This window comes from Cygnus atratus, chromosome 3 (genome assembly GCF_013377495.2).
Source record: "Cygnus atratus isolate AKBS03 ecotype Queensland, Australia chromosome 3, CAtr_DNAZoo_HiC_assembly, whole genome shotgun sequence".
Taxonomy (NCBI): Eukaryota; Metazoa; Chordata; class Aves; order Anseriformes; family Anatidae; genus Cygnus; species Cygnus atratus.
This window is the reverse complement of record NC_066364.1, coordinates 91,354,755-91,376,402: the sequence shown is the minus strand read 5'-3', so window position 1 is coordinate 91,376,402 and position 21,648 is coordinate 91,354,755. Positions and strand designations below refer to the sequence as shown.

Here is a 21,648-nt window from a genome sequence, read left to right as displayed (position 1 = left end):
TTTTTCTGCTTGCATACCTCCTGAAGCAAACATACGCTGTTCATCTTCACTATCAATCACAATCTGAATTTCATAATCTGGGTAGAAGTTTTGGCAATCACTGAACACCAGTCATACCTCCTCACATCTAAAAATGTTGCAAGATCACAAAAGAGAATGCTTCCCTCTCTTTGTGATGTTGTGCCTCGCAAATTAATTAAAAAAAAAAAGCTACAGTCAGCTTTTGTACAAAAGCTGTAAACACACATGAGATGCCGTCCAAAGGTTAAAAGAGCGATATAAAGTAAGAGCATTTCTGGACTGAGGAGTTGAGACTGGAAATGGAAAAGAAAAGAGGGACAACCAGTACACAAATTTCATAGCATACCCAAATTGTTATGTGTATTTATAGAATACACTTTGATTTATAGAATCAAAGTTCAGAAAGCAGCCCTCGTAAATTATGCCCACAGAAGTGATTGTTCATACAGGCACATGCATACATAAACCAGTTAAGATGGTAATCTGATTTTAACAATTGAATGCAAAATCTGTATTTGTGTTTTTACAGCATACATTTGAAACTGTAGCCTTTGTATGGCCCGGTCAGCTCTACATCATTTTGCCAGTTCAAGGAGTGTCACTTGCACAATGTCAACCACAGGATCTATCATCCTTTTATTTCTCTTTGCATTATCTGTCCTAGCATTTAATTACATTTCCTCTGCTTGCTTATTTTAAGCAGCTTCTTCCTTTCCCTTTGAGAGCTTCTTTGCAGACTCTTCTTCCATGCACATGCTCTTCTCACTGACTTGGTATATGTTACTTAAATCTTTCCTCTTACATTTTCCTAAACTGTAAAAATTCTTAATCATTAAATGGAATATTAGCAGGAGTATTTGCCTACCTTTTATTTCTTTTCTGAAACACATCATTTATAGCATTTTGGTGCTTTGCATTAATATCACATTTACTGTGTTATATTTCAATCACCTTTCTCTTAGATAAATTCCAAAAATGAATACCACATCATACACACTCCCACACCATCATTATCTATACCAGCATCCTCTCTGTTCACTGGTTCCTGCAGTAGAGCTTGTATCCTTTGCTGCAATACTAAATCAAACACCTCCTTACATTCCGATCAAACGTACTATTTCAAGGAGAGTGTTATTTCACTGGTAGTTTGTATGAACCTCTTAGAGATGTTATATATACTGCAAAAATTACTTTAGTACTTCATAATTTGTAAATGTCTACTTTTTTCTTTCCATACATACTCTAAAGTATATGCTTGAGTTTCTCTTATCATTTGCGGTCTCTTCCAGACTGAAATAAATGTAGTAGCAAACGTTTAGTTGGGATATGTTCCTCCACTTCTGCCCCTCTCCCATGCTGCCCAGGTATCTGAGATTAAAGAAATTTGGGGAAAAAAAAAGTTCGGATAATTACAGTTCATCACACACACAAAGGAAAAAGAAAAAGAGCCTGCAAAGAGATCCAAAAGAACAACATACTTGATAGAATTGTATTATCTACGGCATATTTAATCAGCTGAAGTGGAAAGAAGGGGAAGTAAGAGAAGGTAGGTTAAACTGCTCTGGTATTAATGATGGCTGCATATAGGGAGGGAATGGCAAATGTTAGAGAGTGTATAAAAGTAACAACACTTATTTTGAGTATGTATGATGGAGTGGAACAGGCAGCAGGGACATTACTTACTGTTAGAGTTCACTGGGATTTTCTTTAAATCACATGACTTTTTCAATGGAAAATTGCATTTTTGCCCAGTTGAGAGCATTTTTGTGGAAATGCTACTGACATTTCATCAGGAGAAGAAAGAAGAGAATGAGGTGCTTTGGTTTGGGCTGACCTGAGAAGATACATCCTGGTTTGTAGAACTAAGCCTAAACATTGAATCAGTTTGATGTTAACCTGCTTATCTGCAATTCAGCATCTCACAGATGATGCATCTAGTCACACAGACAAGGAAGGCCCTGGTGCAACAGAGGAGACAGAAGTATGAAGATATTAGCAGAAGTAATCTCTTCAAAGGACCCAGTCCATGGCAAGAATGATGGGATAAATCATCAGTATTTCTGTTTCCAGGAGGCAATGTGCTACTGCTAGGAGATGAATTAGTGTCACAACTGCATTTTCTTCACATGTTCCAGGCAAATTTTTTTTTTAGAACTTTTTCCCTTCATCTTAAGTTTGTGGCAGAAACATATACTAAAACATTCTAATTTCCAGTGAAGTGGAAATGCTGACTGCAGAAATTCCTAGTAAGTAGGAGCAGAACAAACACCTCTTACTATCTGACAATGGCCAAGTTTCATTTGCCAATCAACTTGTTCTGAGGTCAAAGCGTACACATTTCCACATAAACATGAACTTATTATTTCACACAGCCACGGACATACTATTTCACAGTTGATTACAAAACATCACTTCAAAAAACTTAACGTTTTCAAAAGGACAATACACTAACAGACTAGATGACAAAGGCCTCTCTCACATGGACTACTGTTCCTTTCATAAAGGTTTAAGCTTTAAAATGGTTAAGAACATTTATACTCTAGCATCCTGTGGATATAGGCGAAGAGAAACTGGGAATGTAAACACAAACTTTGGAAAAAGATTCATTTCTCATATCCTATTCACACAAATTTATACCCTTAATAACTTTCATCTGTGCCACACAGGAATTTAAATGCAAATCTCTCAGTTTTTTTTTTGTTTCAGACACATTGCTACAAGATACTTTCAAGCACTTCTGAAGTGTTTCAAAATTATTATTTTTACATCCACTAGTAAAGTTTGCAATCTCTAGACAAGAGCTATTAAAAATAATTCAGTAATTTGTGTACCTGTTGAATCACACTGAAGATGGAGAAAGCAAGCTTTGCTTCTTGATCTATGGTTCCTGTAGGCTGTCTCATATGCCAGAAATCAGCTTTTGATCAATGCTTTTTCTCCTTTTCAGGAAACACTTAGTTCCTCCTTTCTCCTGCTTTACTCTACCACGTTCTCAGTGGGTCTGCATCACAATGACCTTACACCAAGCTAAGAACAACTGCATAAAATGCTCCTTCAAGTACAGAGAAACTGGTTTGCACTAAGTCCACAGGTATTTTATACACGAGTGTTGAGTACAATGGTTCTGTATCCCTCTCATAATGGTTTAGATCTTAGCTTAAACAGTGTTTAAAGAGTTGTTTTCTTTTCAGCTTAAAGTGGGTGCCAATCTTCATACGCATACGGGCACATGTCTAACTCTTTGTTGAATGTCTTACTGTAAGAACCCATTATTTTTGTCTATTTGTTTCTGTTCCCTCAAATGGTCATTTTCCAAGTTCAAGGTAGTAAGTTATGGGGTTTCTATGGAAATTTTGCTTCGGCACTCCAGAAAACAACACATTTTGCTGTAGTTAACCACTATATACACTTGAATACACACAGTACATTGAATTTCAGGTGCTATGCTCAAGGACATCTGCTGAGAGTAAAGCACTTATCTTTTCTTCATCTTATTATCTAGTAGAAAGAAAGTCTTGCTACTGTAAATGGTAAGTATCTAAAAGAGGGTAGAATTGGATCACTTGTTGTTTACTTGTTTCTAGTGATATAAAACACTGACTGTGGTGCAAGGTCTCCAGAAGCCCATGTGTATGTCTAAATCTAAGGGTAAGGGCTTGCAGTGCTTAAAACATACTTGACTCAGAATTCACATTGCTTTTGTGAAATTTCCTTCTAATTGTAATGTTTTTCCAGTATAACTTAGTGCTGGATTTTTAAAATTTAGTTGGTAGTTTTTTAGTTCATTGACCATTTGATAATAACTTTTGCCTTCAGATTCCTGTGCTGAAAATTCTTCCTCTAAGATTTTAAGTTATGCAGTTGTGATCTACTATCAAACAACACTTCACATCCCTTTATTGTGAAAGCATTGTACCACGGTAATGCACTTCTTTCCTTCTGCTATTGTTTTTGTTTGACTGGTGTTATATAACGATAGAAGAGTTGTCTATATGTTTCTATTTCTCTTAAAACCTTCAGGTGGGAAATTCTGAGTAGATTCAAACACAGATTCAAACTCAGCGAGGGAAAAATAGCACACAAAATGCCATACCAATGAGATTTCTGCTTTTTTTTTTTTTTTTGGTCTAGGAAGGATGTTCATCATGGGGTGATGAATCATCTTCCTAAGTCATTCACAAAATAGACTCCCCTTAAACTCCCCTTTTTAAGTGTGCCAAGTTTTCCAGAAAGCTGGTCTCAAATTCATCCAAGCTAGCACTACTTGCAGTCATATGTCTTATATATTTCGGCTCAGGATGTGGGAGTTTCAAGTGCCTTTTCCACCAAGGGATGATTTGAAGAAAAGGAGGAGGGTGAAGTAATCCTGATGGTCCATATCGAGTACAGACTCAGCTGTATAGCAACATCTACTACCAGCACAGTGTATTCTGTCCTTGCACATTCTTTACTGGCAAGTGAAAACCCTTGAGCCAAAATCTTGATCTTTTCACAGACACATAGGCTGCTATTACTTTCTCTCACCATATCAAGTGTATCCATTGCATTCCTTCCCATCAGAAGACAGCCTCAAGTTGTTATACTTGGGATTTGTCCAATTATTGTTTTTGAGAACAAACTTTATTCTTAAATACTATCCATTATTTCAATATTTTAATTCATTCTTGTACAATGTTTTAGTGTCTCCTGTGACTGGTTTAATTCTGAAAGCATTAGGCTCTGCTTACAGTACTTAAAAATCATAGTAGCTATTACATTTAATAAATACATCATCTTTCTCCTAGTCTAAGCAGGGAATACAGGAAAAAAGTGGGATTCTTCTCCTTAACCTCTTCAAGATTCTATATCTGATTGGGGCAGGTACTCCATAGTCATGCGGATCTCGGAGTAGTTGTACATAACCCTTCCAGGTCTTCTTCAGGTCTGCAGCGAGGACACCCTTCTCCTCAGCAGTCCTCTGCTATCTGAGTTGTTCGGTAAGGTTAACAGCTAATTTATGTTAGAATATTCTGCAAAAGCAATTATTTGCCCTGGGACTGAGGCGAGGACTAAATTGTAACCCTCTCAGCTGTATTAGATACAGTTGAGACTCCCAGGCATTTACCTCAGCTATTGCCCATTTCTTCTAGAGGAGTTGCAACTCTATGACTTGCATCATTTTGCATCTCGTATTTCTTTCCTTCTGCACCGTAAAGGAACTGCTGCAAGACATCTGCAAGTTTCTTCAAAGCCACAGAACCCTGACAGAAGAACAATCCAGTCCAAAGACAACTGATCTCCATAAATTAGTTAGAATAGCATCGTTCTACCCTCTTCCAACTAAATTGGGTGAAAACAGGAACTAAGAAGGGCGTAGGTCAGAGTAAGGGGCAGCCTGAGGCACACTGATGTCTTTGACCTATTCCTCCCAGACTAGTATTATTATGCTGACACTTTGCAACAAAATCTTGTTATATAAATTATTTCTACAGCACAGCCATATTAGAATTATAAAAGAGCTTCTCCAGGCTTTATCAACGTCACCTGATTATTCACTTTTTGAAGTATAAAGTGTTTGCACAGAGTACGCATACATATGTAGCGTGCCTTTGTATTTTTATGTTCCTGTTGCAACTTGTTTTGACATAATGAAAACTTGTTTTGAAAATACTGAACACCTACAAAAATCCCTTCTGGGTGCCAGACAACAGGATTTCTTCTCCCGTGACTACACAGGCACAGCCAGCTGGTTTGTTTCATGGAACCTCTAACAATTAATCTCCCGTGTAGAAGACATTTACTACAACTCACCAAGTACTAGGATTTGCTGTTTGTTTATAATAGAAAAAAGTCAAAGTTGCTAAAGTTTTTTTCTTCTGTTTAGAATGTTCTCTCTTAAAATTCCATTTGTCAGGAGCTACCTAATTCAACACCTTTAGTACTAATTAACAAAAGGAACTTACATTAATAAATTGCTACCTTAATTCCACTAGTGGGTTTGTATTTAGGTCATATTCCATTTGAGTGCTTATTAGATCCTCAACAGGTGGTTATATTCCTCCTCCTGCATCTCTGTGCCTTGTGTTTAACAATGACTGGAAACCAGTGCTGAAATCTTCTGCAAGACCATTCTTTTAAAAGGCCTTGTACCAATATTCAAGGCGTAGTTTTGTCTCCTATAAAACTCAACTGCAAGATGTTTAAGCATCTCTGCTGTTTTTACTTTACATAATGCATTAAAAACACATTTTTATTGGGTGAAGCATGTTATGCTGTCTATTTATTCATGGGTTCTTCCACAGCATTCCTCACAAGGCTAAAGATACATCAGCACAATGCAAGTCTGCTTGCTTTCTTACGACAGTGGGATAACAGATGATTAATTCTACGCTAGACACTTTATGACACAATCATTACAAGAAAATGGTTGTTAAAACAAATGATCTGACTCTGCAGATCTAAGATACTAAAACAATTTAAGCGGCAAATACTTTTCAGCACAATACCTTTTGGTTGCGTAGTTTGAATCACGCTGTAACAGCCAGACCCACACAATGGATACTCTCCACGTGGCGAAGGCTCATGAACTAATCAAAGCCAGGCCTATTGTGGCATGCTGTAGACATCCAAAAGGCAACCAAAATCCTAAATCATCATTTGAGTATGAACATCACAAAAATTTATCCAAGCAGAGCAGCAGAACAATAAAGATACCTTCCAGGATTTCTTTATCACTTCAAATGTACATAATGATACTTGGCCTGGATTCATATTTCTGAACAAAGCTTCTCGATGCTGTGCTCTTTGGGTTGTGGTTTATAATTTCCTTACTAGGCAGCTTTATCTACAGCAAATATTTTGCTTTTATGTGAAACAATGTTTACAGTTCTCCATTTTATACATCTCCAAAATTAGCGATGCCAAGCAAACATCTGAAGTGTTTATACAACAGCAAAACAATAGCTCAAATTACTGCTACTGGGACTGGCTAAACTCACAAACGTACAAAGGATTCAGCACAGCGCCATTACGCTGCTAGCGATTCTTTCCGGGGTGCCAAAAAAATCATCAAATAACCTCTCTTCCTCTTCCAATATTTCCATATTTCTGCCTTTTTTTTCCCCCAGTCTACTTCCTTTTGCTGTGATTTACCTACACAGACTTTAGTAAACGTCTATGGCCACTTCTGCCTGGCAGTCTACACAAAGGCACTGATCGTGCACATAGTTTGAAGGACTGGGCAGTAATCGAGAGCCAACAGAGCTGGAGGTCTGCAGTGGGAAGCTGTCAAAACACTGATTTTTAAAGAAATACTGTTGCCTTCAGCTTGGTTCGTAGTACTATATGACAGAAATTTGTCTGCAAAACTGCAAACAAAACAAAACACGTGCGACCAAAACCATAACAGGAAATTGAAGTAGTAGAACTAGTGAAACTAAATGTGTATCTCAAGTTCAAACATTAAACTTCACTCCAGACAGCTGTTTTTCTGTGTTTTACTAACAATGCCTATCGCCACTAGAATTTCTTGGGGTTACTGCCATTTTAAATTCAAGTAGCACAGAAAGGTGCAGGAAATAGTTACATTTAGACATATTTTTCAATGGTTTGCTGATTACAGAAATAATAGGTGGGTTTACTGCATATGAAGCAAACAGAAATAAAAATTAATTTGGTTGTACATTCCATTTGTGTCTCTGTTCCAAAAAACTATATTGATTTCGTAAATAAAGTCAAGAATTCAACATAGCTCTGCTATAACAATTAAGATGACTCTGCTGCCTAACTTAGCATAAAGCAAAATGAATCTTGACAATCTGTTCGAATAACAAAACCACCATAAATATAACAACCTGACTAAAGGCAAAATATAAAGGAAGGGAGTTCTAGGGAACTGCTGTGGAGCCAGGACTGTAGACCGTTATGTAGGCTGGCAATTAATGTTTAGCTTAAAGAAACAGTGTAAGTAGGGCTGCCACTTAGCAAAAGATAACTTTAGTTCCAAGAATGTACATGTTCCCGAAAGCATGAAACCCTACTGGCAATTACAGATGAAAATTAAGGCTACTGGACATAATCAACTGAATTCATTAATGAAACGGAATTTTCTGAATCATCTGGAAATCAAGATTTTGGTGTTTATTCCCTTACTGGTTTCTGATATATATATTTGGGAATTTACAGAAACATCCCACAGACGGAGTCCTGAGCCACACACAGCAAAACGAACCTCTGCTTTAAAACACTTTTATCAATGCCTTCTGCTTGCCAGTTCAAGAGATAAACATTTCACTTCCTTCACCTTCTCCACAATGTATATAAATAGACTTGCTTCAGTCAGATGAAGGCTTGTGGTCTTAGATCATAGCAACTTTGCTTCTGCTTTCTAAACTTCCATTTTCCCTGTGGGGATTACTCAGTGCTTGGGGTACCAAGTGTCTGCGGAGACGGGAGACGCTGGAATCTTTCTGTCACAGCCCACTCACCCCGTTTCCTTGCCCGTGGATCATGAGAACAATATTCCAAGGACATCATGGAAAAATTCAATCTTCGTAGACTCTTTCTAAACACAGTGCAAATTCACATGAAATTTCCAGTCCTATGAGCTACTATGTGATAAGCCTGCTCTATTTTTCCTACTTGCTGAAGAGGCATAGCCTTATTGTTCCGTTCCAGGTAAAGGTTAACTTCTTAAAGAAAGACTGCTCATTACACCTCCTATTTCCTCCTATATAGGTTACATAAATGCACACGGCGCAACACTGCTGCAGAACGATTATTCAGTAGATTATTTAGTGTTGATGCCAGACCGTGCAACTAAGAACCTCTTCTAAATATACAAGGCAGGGTGAAGAATAAGATGGAATAAGGAAGGTGAAAAGCAGAGAAAGTGTAAGTAGTAGCAGAGAGCAGAAAAGACTGGGCAAACCCACACTCAGGAGTGAGGCTTGCAAGGCAAGACAACAAATGGAGAGATTCAAGAAGCGAGGAGGTCACAGAAGTAATAATAGAACTTGAATGATCCTTAAGAGGATCCCTCACTTTTACTTCAGCAGCAGAAATGAAGGGTTACACCACAGATGTATCTGTAAGGAGTCTGACAACTAGCATCCCTAAAAACAAAGTTTGCTTGCAGGTGAAAGTTGTGATTTCATCATGCTATGCACTTTGCTTTGCCAGATCGCTTATCAAAAGGGGCCGAAGGCAACATACCAAAACGTAAAAGAATCCTCCCTGGATATTCATTAGGACAAACTGGTCAGAAGGAAAGGGAGATGCCGAACAGCTGTGATTATAAAAAATATATTAAAAAAAAAAAAAGCTATTTCTGTTCTTTGCTTATAAGACACACGCTTGACTATTAGAAGTAAGAGAAAACTATCAAAAGGTCAGAGATCTCTCCAAATGGGGAAAACAGACAGGAAAAAAACTCTTAACACTTATATATAAAGTAGAATAATGCCGACCGAAAATGAAGTTGAAGGACAAACTACCTGACAGCCCTCCAAATAAAAAATAGCCAAATACTACAAAAGCCATTCAGGAAAAAAAAAGAATGCTCAGAAGAAATGAAGTCACAAAGAATAAATGAAACTATTTTTTCACCTAAGTTCACCATAGAGGTGCTTAAAGAGTTTGCCACACAAGAACCCTTCTTTACAAGGGACATACTGAAAGATTTGACTCATGCAGAAATGTCAGCCAAAAAGGTAAAGAACAAATCAACAAAACACACACACGCAAATCAGCAGGCCCAGATGACATTCACACCCAAGAGTTCTAAAGAAATTCAAGCGTGAGAAAGTTAAACTCTCAAATAGCTTAAAACCTCCTGCTTAAAACAGCTTGGTACCAGAGAAGTGTGATGTCAATTAAAAAAAAGGTCTGAGATAAGGGAAACTGTGGACCAGTAAATGTCATGTCTGTGCCTTATGAATTGGTAGAAATTATTTCAAGAAACTATAAAATTATAAAAAGTCAAGAATTAGTGGACTTAAATAAATATGATACATTGGGTAGGAGTCAAATTCATGCTTCACAAATCTCTGATCTTCTTAAGGTATGAAAAACATGTGGACAAGTGATATACACTGCTTGGCTTTCCAACAGGCACATGGGAAGGTTTTTCAATGGTTTTTAAAAAACTGAATTACCACAGCAGGAGAAAAGATCCATGAGTGGATAAACAGCAGGCTGAGATAAGGAAAAAAAGATAGGAATGAATGATGAGTTCTCTCAGGGTAAAGTCACCTGAGAACTGCACCAGAAAGGGGTGTTTTCACCTGTGTTGTTCGACATATTCCTAGCATGACCTGCAAAAGTGAGCAAAAGAAGATGGCAAAATTTGCTAATGATAACAATTCCATCAGGGAAGGAAAAATGAGAGCTAATTATGAGGAGCTGCAGATGGTTCACACAATAATGGGAGACTGGGCAATAAAATACCACGCAAAAAGTGAATACTGACAAACATTAAAGGCAGATATGTGAGGAAAAAACCTTAATTTTACATACACAAAAAACAGAGTCTCTCAAATACAGATAATAAGGAGATCTTGGTGTTAAAATGTCAGCATAATGCTCTGTGCACAGAAAAGCAAGTCAAACATTATTAGAACTGGGATAAATAGTAAACCAGCCAATACCACTACATCACCATATAAATGTATGGTGAACATACCATGAGTAACATGCAGTCCTCTATCTCAGAAAGAATACAACAAATAGTAAAGTTATAAGGAAGTAGGGCAAGGGTAATCAGAAACATGGATAGGCTTCCGTAGAAGGGAAAAGTGAGCAGAGTAGGAGAAATGGTGACAGAAAAGATGTGAAAAGGCTCATAAAACATAAACAGTATGAAGGGGATCAGTGGGGATTAATTTTTTGCTGCCTCTTTTGATACAAGAGCTAGGGGTTAACAACTGGGCCTACTAGGGGGCAGGAATGCAAGAAGTTGACAAAGCTAGTTCTTCACACAATACCTTGCTTGCCTGTGCAATCCCTTGCCAACAGAGTTTTGTGATGATAAAAATTCACTTGGGCTCAAAAAGCTGTTAGACAAACAGAAGAAAAGCTAGGCAGGGCTGTTAAAAAACAAAAAAACAAACTGGATGTAGAAATCCTTGAATATGGTAGAATATGCAATAAAAATATCACTACACGCTTTTCCACACACTTCCACGGGCATCTTCCACTGACTATTGATAGAAACATCGTACTAGGTTAAATAAATATTGAGTTTGAATCAATATGACTGTTCTTTGTGTTTAACAGAGCAATTACAAATATTACTCAAAAGACAAGACAATAAGGCTCACCTGCTATTTTTACTTAGTTGTTTACTTTGTAATTGATCAAATAACAGTATTTATCTGGGCTATAAAACCTCTGCTCCCTTTCAAAACCACATATTTCTTTCTACCCATTTCTCTAAAGCAAGGGAGGACTTTTTTTTTTTTTTTTTTCTTTAAATCAGGTCATAATTATAATTCCAGGATCTAATATAGATTTAGCAGCTTTGGTAGATGTATAAAGGAGCTCTCTAAAGAAGCCAAAGCAGTTAGTTGATCATAGTTGTAGAACAACTCCCAACCCTGGTTATCTAAGAACCACCTACATTAAATTCTGGCCTTTAATTCCTATAGAGCAGTTGTCTTCCAACAAGATGCTGTGATTTTCTACTTCTGTCAAGCAAACTCCTCCAATCTATTCTGTGCACTTCTCTTGTCAATATAGGAGAGATTTATTTTTTTCATACTTACTTTGTATCAAAACACACGTACGTACAGTTCACAGGCACATATACATAATGTCTATACAAAAACAGAAAAATGACTTGCCTAACAGATTTAATTTCTATGCATTCCCTATAGCACCTATACTTTTCAACTTCAAATAGTTATTTTTCTTCTCCCACAGCCAAGACTTTAATGAGAAGTGACCAGAAACAAATACTCAGGCCCTTCTGTCTTGGCGGAAATCCACATAATGCATGACAGCACTGAAGATCCCTGGCAGGCACCTGTCAGAAACTAACATACCATATCTAAAGAGTCAGACTTAATTATCCAAGGAGACATTTAAAGAAAAGTACATGAAAAATATGACTCAATAAGTGTGACTATCTTGTACATGCACTATACAGTGTAGTGTATGCAGAAGAACAATGTAAAAATAAAACAATATCCTGGAAACAATCTAATTAAAATCTCTACTAATTTTGCCTTTATATCTTGTAATCAAAATCATGTTATTATTGAGGTTTGCTGGTAAATCAACTGGGAACATGTCACAAGGACAATTGCAACCATTAAATATTTTAACACAACATAGTTTTCTGCATTTGCCTTTATGCTTTTCATTTATAATTCTGATGAGCTGACACTGCCACAGAAAATAAGAGTTTTGATTTAATGGTCTATAAAATCAAATTAACTTCTTCATAAACTTCACATGGGTGGGTCACCACATCTCTTCTCGCTATGGCTGTCACAGCATATCGGCCCTTTTACATTCTGAGAAAGAGTCCACCTGAGGCAACAAAACGTCTGCCCTATTGGATTTCAGGCAAGGAAATCACTTTTGTACTGTTTCCGATGCAAGACTCTATCGAAAACTAAAAAGTTAAACAAGTGACCCAGCTCAGCACCTGCTCCTTTCATCTGTACCCCACTGCTCTTCTCTGTAAAGAATGTTCTGAACCTTTCAAACATTCAGAGACGAATACACGCACACACAGAGTAAAGGATAGGTCCCTATGTTTTGTGCTTCTTTCCCCTGCTTTTTTTTTTTTTTTTCCCTAACTTGAAGATAAAGCAGAACAGAGCCAAAGACAGCCAAGGAAAAAGCTTTCTGAGGAGCGTATACATGAATGCAAACAAGTTAAATTTTAGAAATCTACTCTTTCAAGATCCCTACTGTATGAAACACCTACTACTACACATACACCTACTGGTGCATGAAACAATCATGTAATATATGCAAATAAAATGTGTTACTTTTACAAATAATGAGGGAATATACTGAAATTCAAAACAAATAACAAGAAATGATTTATTACCTTAATTACGCCTATCAAGCAGAGATTACAAAAATGCTGCAGTGTTTACATGTAAACTTTAGAGTGAGATCCAAGGCATCATAGGTGGAAAACAAAAATTTCAAGGAAAGAGAGAAACCTGTTACTTTAACAGAATGCAAAATGTATCAAAAGATATTCTACCTAAAATGTGCAAGAATTCTCAGTTAATAGAAAATGGATGAATTGAAAACTGGGTTAATATCAATACAAAAAAAATCATTAGGGCACTCAAAATATAATGAATGCAACAGCAAGCCCTTGAAATATTACAATTTGAGATTGTCTAAACAGCTATATGACGATGGGTCCCGAGGCCCCCAAACTGTCCCCTTTTTTCAAACATCCTTTTATTTGACCAAAAGATATATTTCCGTCTCCATACAAGGCAAGTTTAATGCTTAAAGCAACCATTCCAGCCCAACAGCTACTAGCACCTTCATGTGATGAACATCTTCTCACTTCATGATATTCAAGGAAAGCATATTGGTGAGGCTGAAAATGCTACGGCCCAGCACACCAGCCTGACACGTTCAGATCATAGCACGGTTGTGCTGAGCACAAACTGTAGCTCCAGCAGTGCTGGGGATGCATACGAAGCTCGCACAAGATGCGCCTGCATATAATCTTAAGCTGCACTTGACCTTATGGCACAGCAAAAGCCAATATACAGTTGAGAGCACTTGAGCCCTTTTAAGCTTTTACCCTGCCAGAGCACTGAGTAAGATGTAAAATTAACACCACAATCAGCAAACATCAGTGAATGGCCAGTGACAACAGTCATTTAGAAAGTAGTTTTAACAGCCAAGCTGGAAAAAAGAATACGAACCCTCAGGATGACTTTTTATTGTGATACCAGCTTTCCGCCTCCTGCTGTTTTTAATGACGAGTAGGTAGATTTATGTAGGATAAAACAGTAAACTGAGTCCTAACTTGCTCTCCCTGAAGTGTAACCTAAGTCTCCAGAGCAGCACTGGATCGGGCAGGAATTGGGCCAGAGTGCATCTAAGAACTGAACTTAATTTGTATAAACAAACAAGCTTTATTTACAGTATTCCTTCATAAAATCCCAGGCTCAGAGTCTGCACGCTCTTTAAAGACTCCATTTATGTACGCTTGAATGCCTATTTAAGCAAAAAACAAGAGAGCTTTCCCATGGAAACCGCACAGAGATGGTTTACTTCACACGTACACCACAAACAAGGCTGCTAACTTTCTATAATTTACTGTATTTTCTTAGGCTTGCCATTGTACTTCTGGACAAAATCTTTTGGAGAAACTGCTTCCACAGGAGGCCACAGCCGGATAAATAAATGACCTACGAGAGGCAGAGCCTGAGACGGGAACTGAGAGGAAACAGTCTCTTGTCAGCTTGTAGGAGAATTTTAATATTTTTGGTTTTGCTGTTTCTAGCTGGAGGAACAGGTTAAATTTTCGTGTTTAGTTGAGAAATGAGAAATCTGGAGGCATCTGGAACCACATTATTTAAACAGTTCTTGATTCGTCCCTTAGGATTAAATCAAGCCAGAGGGCAATCCTTTGGCTAAGACAATAGCAAAATTCAGTCACCAGATGCTATCTCTCAGTGAGGAATCCAAGTCAGTGGGCATCAAAGGAGACAGGTGATGTTAAAAACTGCTTACTAGGAGACAGAGAAAGAGAAACCTGAATACATGAAGTTTATCAGACAAGCATAAATTGGTCCAATTATTTCAGAAATGAAAACAAGCACTTTTTCCCTGTGAATGAAAAAGATTCTGCTAAACTGATACTCTGAGCATTTGCCTTTCAGATTTAGGTGATGCGTGTCTAAGTGTGAATGCATACAATCTACATCTATATGTATATATTTTAGGGGAGTAATTTTGCTCCTACTTGTAATTACTACTGATTGTCTCAAGGCTACAACAAAGGGTTAAGTCCTAACTTCAAAAGAGATGCCTACATCTGCTCAAGGGCCAGAGAGATAAGCAAGGATACCAAGAATTTCAAGTTTGGCCCTCGAGTTGAAGGAATTGAATGGGCTCACCTGTTTGAAAAAAAACTGTGAGAAGGCTGGGCACAGAATCGAAGTCCCTTTGGCATGAACTTATGACAGCTCTGCCCATGAATAAGCAGGCTGCATGCAGTTGCTGAGAAGAGGCAGGGGTTGCCAACTGAGGATGAGGAAATCTCTGAGAGATTGGTGGTGCTCCTGCATCCTGCAAAGCGATGTGGTATATATGCTTCAGTACATGACTGGACAGCTAATGAACTCGGGACAAGAACAACTAAAACTAATCCTTGATGGTGTCTTAGGCTGTGGTGAAGAATACAAACTGACCCCTCAAGCGTCTGAGAATAAGGGTGGAGAATTTGGTCAGATACCAGAACATCAAGTGGTATATATCCTGTGGACCTAGAACAGTAGGGCCAGAAAAATAAACAGAGATTTTTTTTTGGTCTTAAATGATGCCAAGCACTTGGGAAACCATTTGGCTAGGAGGGAAAAAGACTACATATATGCAGAACGTAATGGACAGCGTTTATAAACACAAGAAAGACGTCCCTGATTTATCCAGGGCTAAATTTACTTCAGTTGAGCAGAGTTACATTGGTTCTAGAGGCTGCGTCACATATCCTTCTTTTCTTTTTTACTGGGAATGAATTGAGTTGGTGTTGGAACTAATATGTTTAATTAGAACACTTTCCTATATACGCCTACATATATTCCCATATACTTGGTCTGTAATGTGGCTACGGTAAAAATAAAATAGAATGAAAAATTATTTGGTTGTGTTGAAACATGCTAGCCTATTCTAAGAAGCCATAGAAAATATTTTCAACAATATTTACATAAGTACTCAATTGTGTTAAAAATGCTCCTTAAAATATGCTAACATGCATCATAACATCATAATTTTCTTGCTGTAGATTTATTTCTGGTACCTGCTGAGGAATCACTAGCTGTTCCTGCAAGCAAAGCGCTTTTAACTAGAGCAGCCTCTCTGTCTCTTTGCAGCTCAATGATAGTTATTTCAGACATTGCAGCATGCTTTCTTCCCCCGCTTCTCATCATCTTTCTCGTATTACGTATCCAGTGTAAAACTTAGATGCAAAGGCTCAAACATAAGAGTGAATAACCTCAAAAACGTACATGTGATAGTAAGTGTACACATTTAGTGCTTTTAAAAGTACTGTTATAATACTTCTAAATTTCAAGTGCAGGGCACAGAAGTCCATTTGTATACACCTACTCATAAATGAATGCACTTAGCAGACAGAACATAGGTACTCGTAAGCTTCCAGCTGCAAAATAAGTGCATTTTTTTGACTACACAAACATTTTTTTGCAATACAGTCATAAAAAAAAAAGTGATGCTTCCAGTTATTGTTTCATTTGAAAACAACAAAAAAAAGCCATGAACAACAACAACGAACCAAAATACATATAATGCTCTGCTAGAAAAAAAGAAACAAATCCACGAAACCAAATCATACTTGATCAGGAAATATCTCCCCTGAACACTACAGTATTAAAACCAAACGCTAGCAAAAAAAAAAAAAAAGCTACTACAATGCATCAAAATCCAAAATCAAATGTCACTTGATGTTCTCCATACTATTTATTATAAAATCTGCAAATGCTTCAATCATTCACTGTCTGCTTCCATCACTTCCAAATTAGAATCAGTCTCTGACCTTGCCATTCATTTGATTTACTCAGCTTCAACTATTTCCATTTGACTCTTATTTATGCATCTTTGCTAATTTGATTTAATGTTCCAATTGTCATTCAAAATGTTAATTCCAATATGCCTTATTATTTATGCACTTTGAGGCCTTATGTGATGAACGACTGATAATCAGTGTGCTTAGATTTGTTGCTGTTCTTACATTTTTATATTTTGCAAAAGCTAAATACAGAAGCAACGCCACTACCCATATTGCTCCATCCAGGTGAAATCTGTTCTGCTTCATTAGAAGACAGGGATAGCACACAGTATACAAAAGGAACACCACTGCCCATGCTAGCTTACCCTTGCAACACAATCACTCTGGGAAGGCTGTCCTGTCATCTTAAATTAAAGGGGATACTAGGACTGAAGTGGTATTTACCTATGCTGAAATCCAGGCTTGCAGAAAGACTGAAGAGGAAACAGAGATTCTCTGTTTCTAGCCAACATAGAGAGCAGTTAAAAAGAAAAAAAAAAAAAAGAGGGAGCTCTTCAGACTTTCAGATAACTTTCTCAAGCTCTGGTAGGACTACCTACTATGCTGGATTAGGGGTTTGCTCTACCTCCTCCTGTACTTTTGTGCCTTTTTATTACAGCGTTATTCCATATCTTTCAGGTTTTTCTTCCTAGTTTTCTCCATCTCACATGTTTCCCTTCAGGGTCCCCCATACACCCACACAAAACCAAGAAATTACTTTGACTGACTGCTATTATGCAGATTACTCCTGCTGTGGGCTATCTCGTCTATTTGGTTTGGAAGCTCCTTGCAGCAGAGACTCTCACTACTCTGTATCATGCCTTGCAGAAATGCTCTTGTTTTGATCGCTCCTCTGGCACTAGTGTTACAGGCATGATTAATAAGGTATCTGTCTATACGCATACAGGGGAATGCTAAGACTCTCTTAGAACACAAACAGTTTTAGCTTGCAGAACACTGGAAAGGTACAGTTACATCTGTGAAATTTCTAGCACCGGAATACTGTGTAACAAATAGCAGCCAGACTTACTTCGCTCTCTTGGCCATTTCATTGCCATCCCAGCGTGGGCTGTAAGGGTAATTCTTCTGAGCCTGGGAGTACAGCTGTCCACTGTTAGTGAAATGGTAGACTGACTGAAACGTTAGGGTTGGCTGGTCTCGAGGAAAGTACAGGGGAAGGTCAACTGAAATTAAAAAAAAAAAAAGTAGTAAAATATACCATTGTGGGTTTTTTTTCCTTTTTTTTTTTCAGGTAATATATCATTCTTTTCTACTGATTCAAAGGCGATAGGAAAGGAGCAATTGATGATTACTTCTAACACACTTCTGTATTTCTTAACAATAATGAGTCCATCGTATTGCTTAATCAATACAATTGTGTAAAATATTGTAAAAAAAATTGCTTAGCTAGTGTATTTCTACGTTAATCATAACACTTACACCATGATATTGTTCCAGAAAAAAAAGCAGTACTTTCCTTTATAGTGAAATTTTCCCTTTCAAAAATACAGAAAATAAATTCTGATTATGCTTTCCATTCAATAAACAAATTTCTCTTTATCAGCTCAGCTGTAGCCAATTCATTTTAGTGCCCTCATGGACACCAAAAGCATCATAATTCTCATTTTTAAAATGGTTAAGTGATTTGATAAATGATATAGGAAGGTTCAGTCACGAGTTAGAATAAATCTCAATTTGCAGTCATCTGTTAGACAAAAAACCCCCACAAAACCAAAAACACACTGCAAAGTCATTAATACCAAAAATACCTCACTAAAAATAAAAATCAGAACCTCTTACTTCCCTTTGCTTCACTGTCTCATGATCAGCTAGCTCTGGCAGAACAATAAAATAGTCTGTAATAGTTAATAATATGGTCAGAAATGTTTCTTTAGCTTAACTTCTGCATTGCTAGATATGTACTTAAGATTTTCTTGGTCTACTTTTAATTTCAGGAGGTTTCAGAAACCTGTAATTAAAGTGAGTTATCAAGAGACTGAAATAATTTATATTAGAGGTCTAATTTAACACCAAAATTAAGAGAAGAATGTGCATTTTTAAAGGTATATAGACTTGCTTTGCAAAGCACCTCTGATTGTACTCTTATCCTCCCCACTGCAATCCTTGAAGTCAACAGGATGAAAGAATATTCCAATGGAACAGTAATTCCCTGTAAATCTACAGTTGTTTTTCCTATTTGGCATAGCGATGAGTTAAATAAATTAATAATGTTATAATTCATGCAAATAAGCCTGGTTACTCAGTTTTCTCTATTTGTCACTTCACAGTCCTGCTTAAAGAGAAGGGAAGAACCCTGAGTTAATAAGTAGGTTGCAACAACCCAAGTAGGAACAAAAAAAGGTGTCAAAAATCACTGTAAACAACAGATTTTAAGAAAGAGAAAGGAACATTACAGGACTGAACTCATCCACATCCACAACAAGATCTCCTCTCCAGTGCATTTGGTAATTCATTACATTTTCTCCTCCTAAATATATCATGGAACAGAGATCCCAGCACTTCTTTTGAAATTGCTGCTCATGGATTGAGATATCAGTGTAAGAAAGATTTCTTTTCCTTTTTTTTTTTTTTTTTTTAAATTCCATGCTATCATCTTACTAGTTTCTTCATTTTTCTAATCATGTCTGAATATTTGGATGTGCATCAGCAAAACCAGAACTCCCGTTCCCCTAGATTTCCGTCCAAGCTTGACAAGTAAATACGTTCGTAGTAATGAAGTACACGAAAGTGAATGTGATCTCCCAGCTGTAGTCTCAAAATAAAACAAATCACTTAAGATCACAGTGTTTGCTCAGTTCGTGACCTGGTGTCTGAGCTACACGTGATAACTCCCCAAGTGATTCAGCTCACACAGCAGCTTCCAGCAGACACTTAAATGGTAATGACATGGGCAGAGCTCTGCTAATTTGAGGGCAGATCGCTGATGTAACAAAGGTTAGGCTCCACGATTGCTTTGTCAAATTCCTCTTTATAACATGATTATTAAGTAGTATCACTGAAAAACATTGGCATATCGAGGCCATCTACCAGAAGGCAAGCTGTCTCCTCCCCTCACAGATGGGATGTGCATGCCTCAGAGTCTCAAGGACTTCACTGCGGAAAGAAATATGAAGCAAGGCTCTCTGTTTCCACATGATAAATATACTTCTTTAGCTCGGAGTGCTTAAACTCTGTACCTCCAGTGCATCTTCTCTTTCTTAAGCACCAGCTCCTTAAAGGAAAACTACTCTGTATATTGGTGTGTTTTATTCCTGTGTAAAAGGAATAACAATATTTAGTAACACACTCGAGTAATAATTTAAGCCTTATAGTTAATCTTTTTTTTTTTTTACTTGAAAATTTCTGAATTCATTGTCTTTCCCCTGAGAGCCTCTGTCTACATGAAGGGGGACAAGTAGCAGCATTTTTGTCCCTGTTAATTAAAATATAAGGTTTGCACTTAAGAGAAAGCATCTAACATTAGAAACACTGTTTAAATGGATAATCAAGACATCGATGCTATTAGTTTCTTTGCTTCCATTTGTTATGACAAGCCTTTCATTTTTACAAATATTTTTTCAACAACGGTATCACCAAAATACAGAAAAAAACATTTTATTCTTTTATCAACCAAAAGCTGTATAGGAATTTTCAGGACTCAACTACATCATAAGCTGTTAAATCATATAATCAAATTAGAATTAAAACTGTGCATCCCACATTTGGCCAACAGCAGTATTATTCTGAACTGCAAGGAGAGTTTTGAATAATTTGATCTGCCTTTGATTTCTAAAACTGCTGTTCACCTAAAATTGCCAAACTCCCATTTTTCTAACCCAAGTGTTTCTTTAATACAAGGTGTGTGCTGAGTTCAGACCAAGCAAAAAAACCTGTCACCAATTTTGGAACACAACCACACCTAAAAGACGAGTAAACAGGAAATAGCCTTGAGCTGTAAAGCATTATACATATCTCAAGGTAGCCAGCTGTTATTTCAGAAGTAGGAAATAAAGGCAAGAACTTACTTCTAGCACAGTGGATGCAAGTGCATTGACATTGCAAGTGTACAAAATGCTTGGATTTGGTGTTGGTTTACTTATACATGAAAAATAAGCAAATACCATTAATAATCAACGCTAGCAAGGTGCATTGAAGATGAAAGGTCAAATTCTACACATAGTCACAATTACATTTTTATGAGGTGGCACAGACTGATAAAGTTTCTTTTTATCTGGCTGCATATGCAATCTGACTCCACATCTGTGCATTAACAAAAGCTAAGATCTGTCTCTATGTGATACGTACGGTGGCACAGGTAAGCGTTACCATAATCACATCCCAGGCAACGTTCAGACTTTATCATGAAAAACGCATCACAGTTGAAAACAACACACCACTTTTGTAAATCCACACCTGAGCCACGAAAACTATAAAAGCATGCTTTGGTTTGGCATGGTAGTTACTTAAGACCTTAAGAACTACAAAAACGTATTCATCATGAATACAAGTACTATTTCCAAATAACAGCTGACTCACAAAGTACCCTGGTGATACGTCTGCAGAAAATAAGCAGATGACTCATGTCTGTAAATTCCTGAAAGTACCAATAGACCCTTTGCTTAGTCATCTTTTGCTTGGATGCTGGGTTCATGAGCTTTGTAAACTATAATGAGGGATCTAGCTCTTAGTAGGACTCTCTTTTTTTCCTCTCTTCTAAACAGTGCAAATTATCTCTCTAAAAATAACTTCATCTACGTAAGTGAGTCACTTCAACTAGCAAGCTTACACAAGTCATGCAGTTAGGCAGTAATATTTGGTTATGAAGGTAAAAATCTTGCTGTCAAACTCAGTTTTAAAATGAAAATTATGTCAGAGGA

The 21,648-nt window shown here is 37.2% G+C and overlaps 1 protein-coding gene across 4 annotated transcripts in view; it reads right to left on the bottom strand.

The window, feature by feature from the left end:
- The window catches only part of BABAM2 (BRISC and BRCA1 A complex member 2), a 170,027-nt gene that overhangs the window by 4,508 nt on the left and 143,871 nt on the right, over positions 1–21,648 (bottom strand). For 2 of the 4 annotated variants that reach the window (XM_035561828.2, XM_035561817.2), the window contains exons 11-12: positions 17,802–17,955; positions 1,263–1,389 (exon numbers count right to left, since the gene is read on the bottom strand). In XM_035561828.2, coding sequence (XP_035417721.1) covers positions 1,263–1,389; positions 17,802–17,955 — 281 coding nt within the window. Of the gene's footprint in view, positions 1–1,262; positions 1,390–6,506; positions 6,617–17,801; positions 17,956–21,648 lie in introns of all 4 variants that reach the window. The other 2 variants (XR_004780991.2, XM_050710032.1) reach the window with 2 other exon arrangements.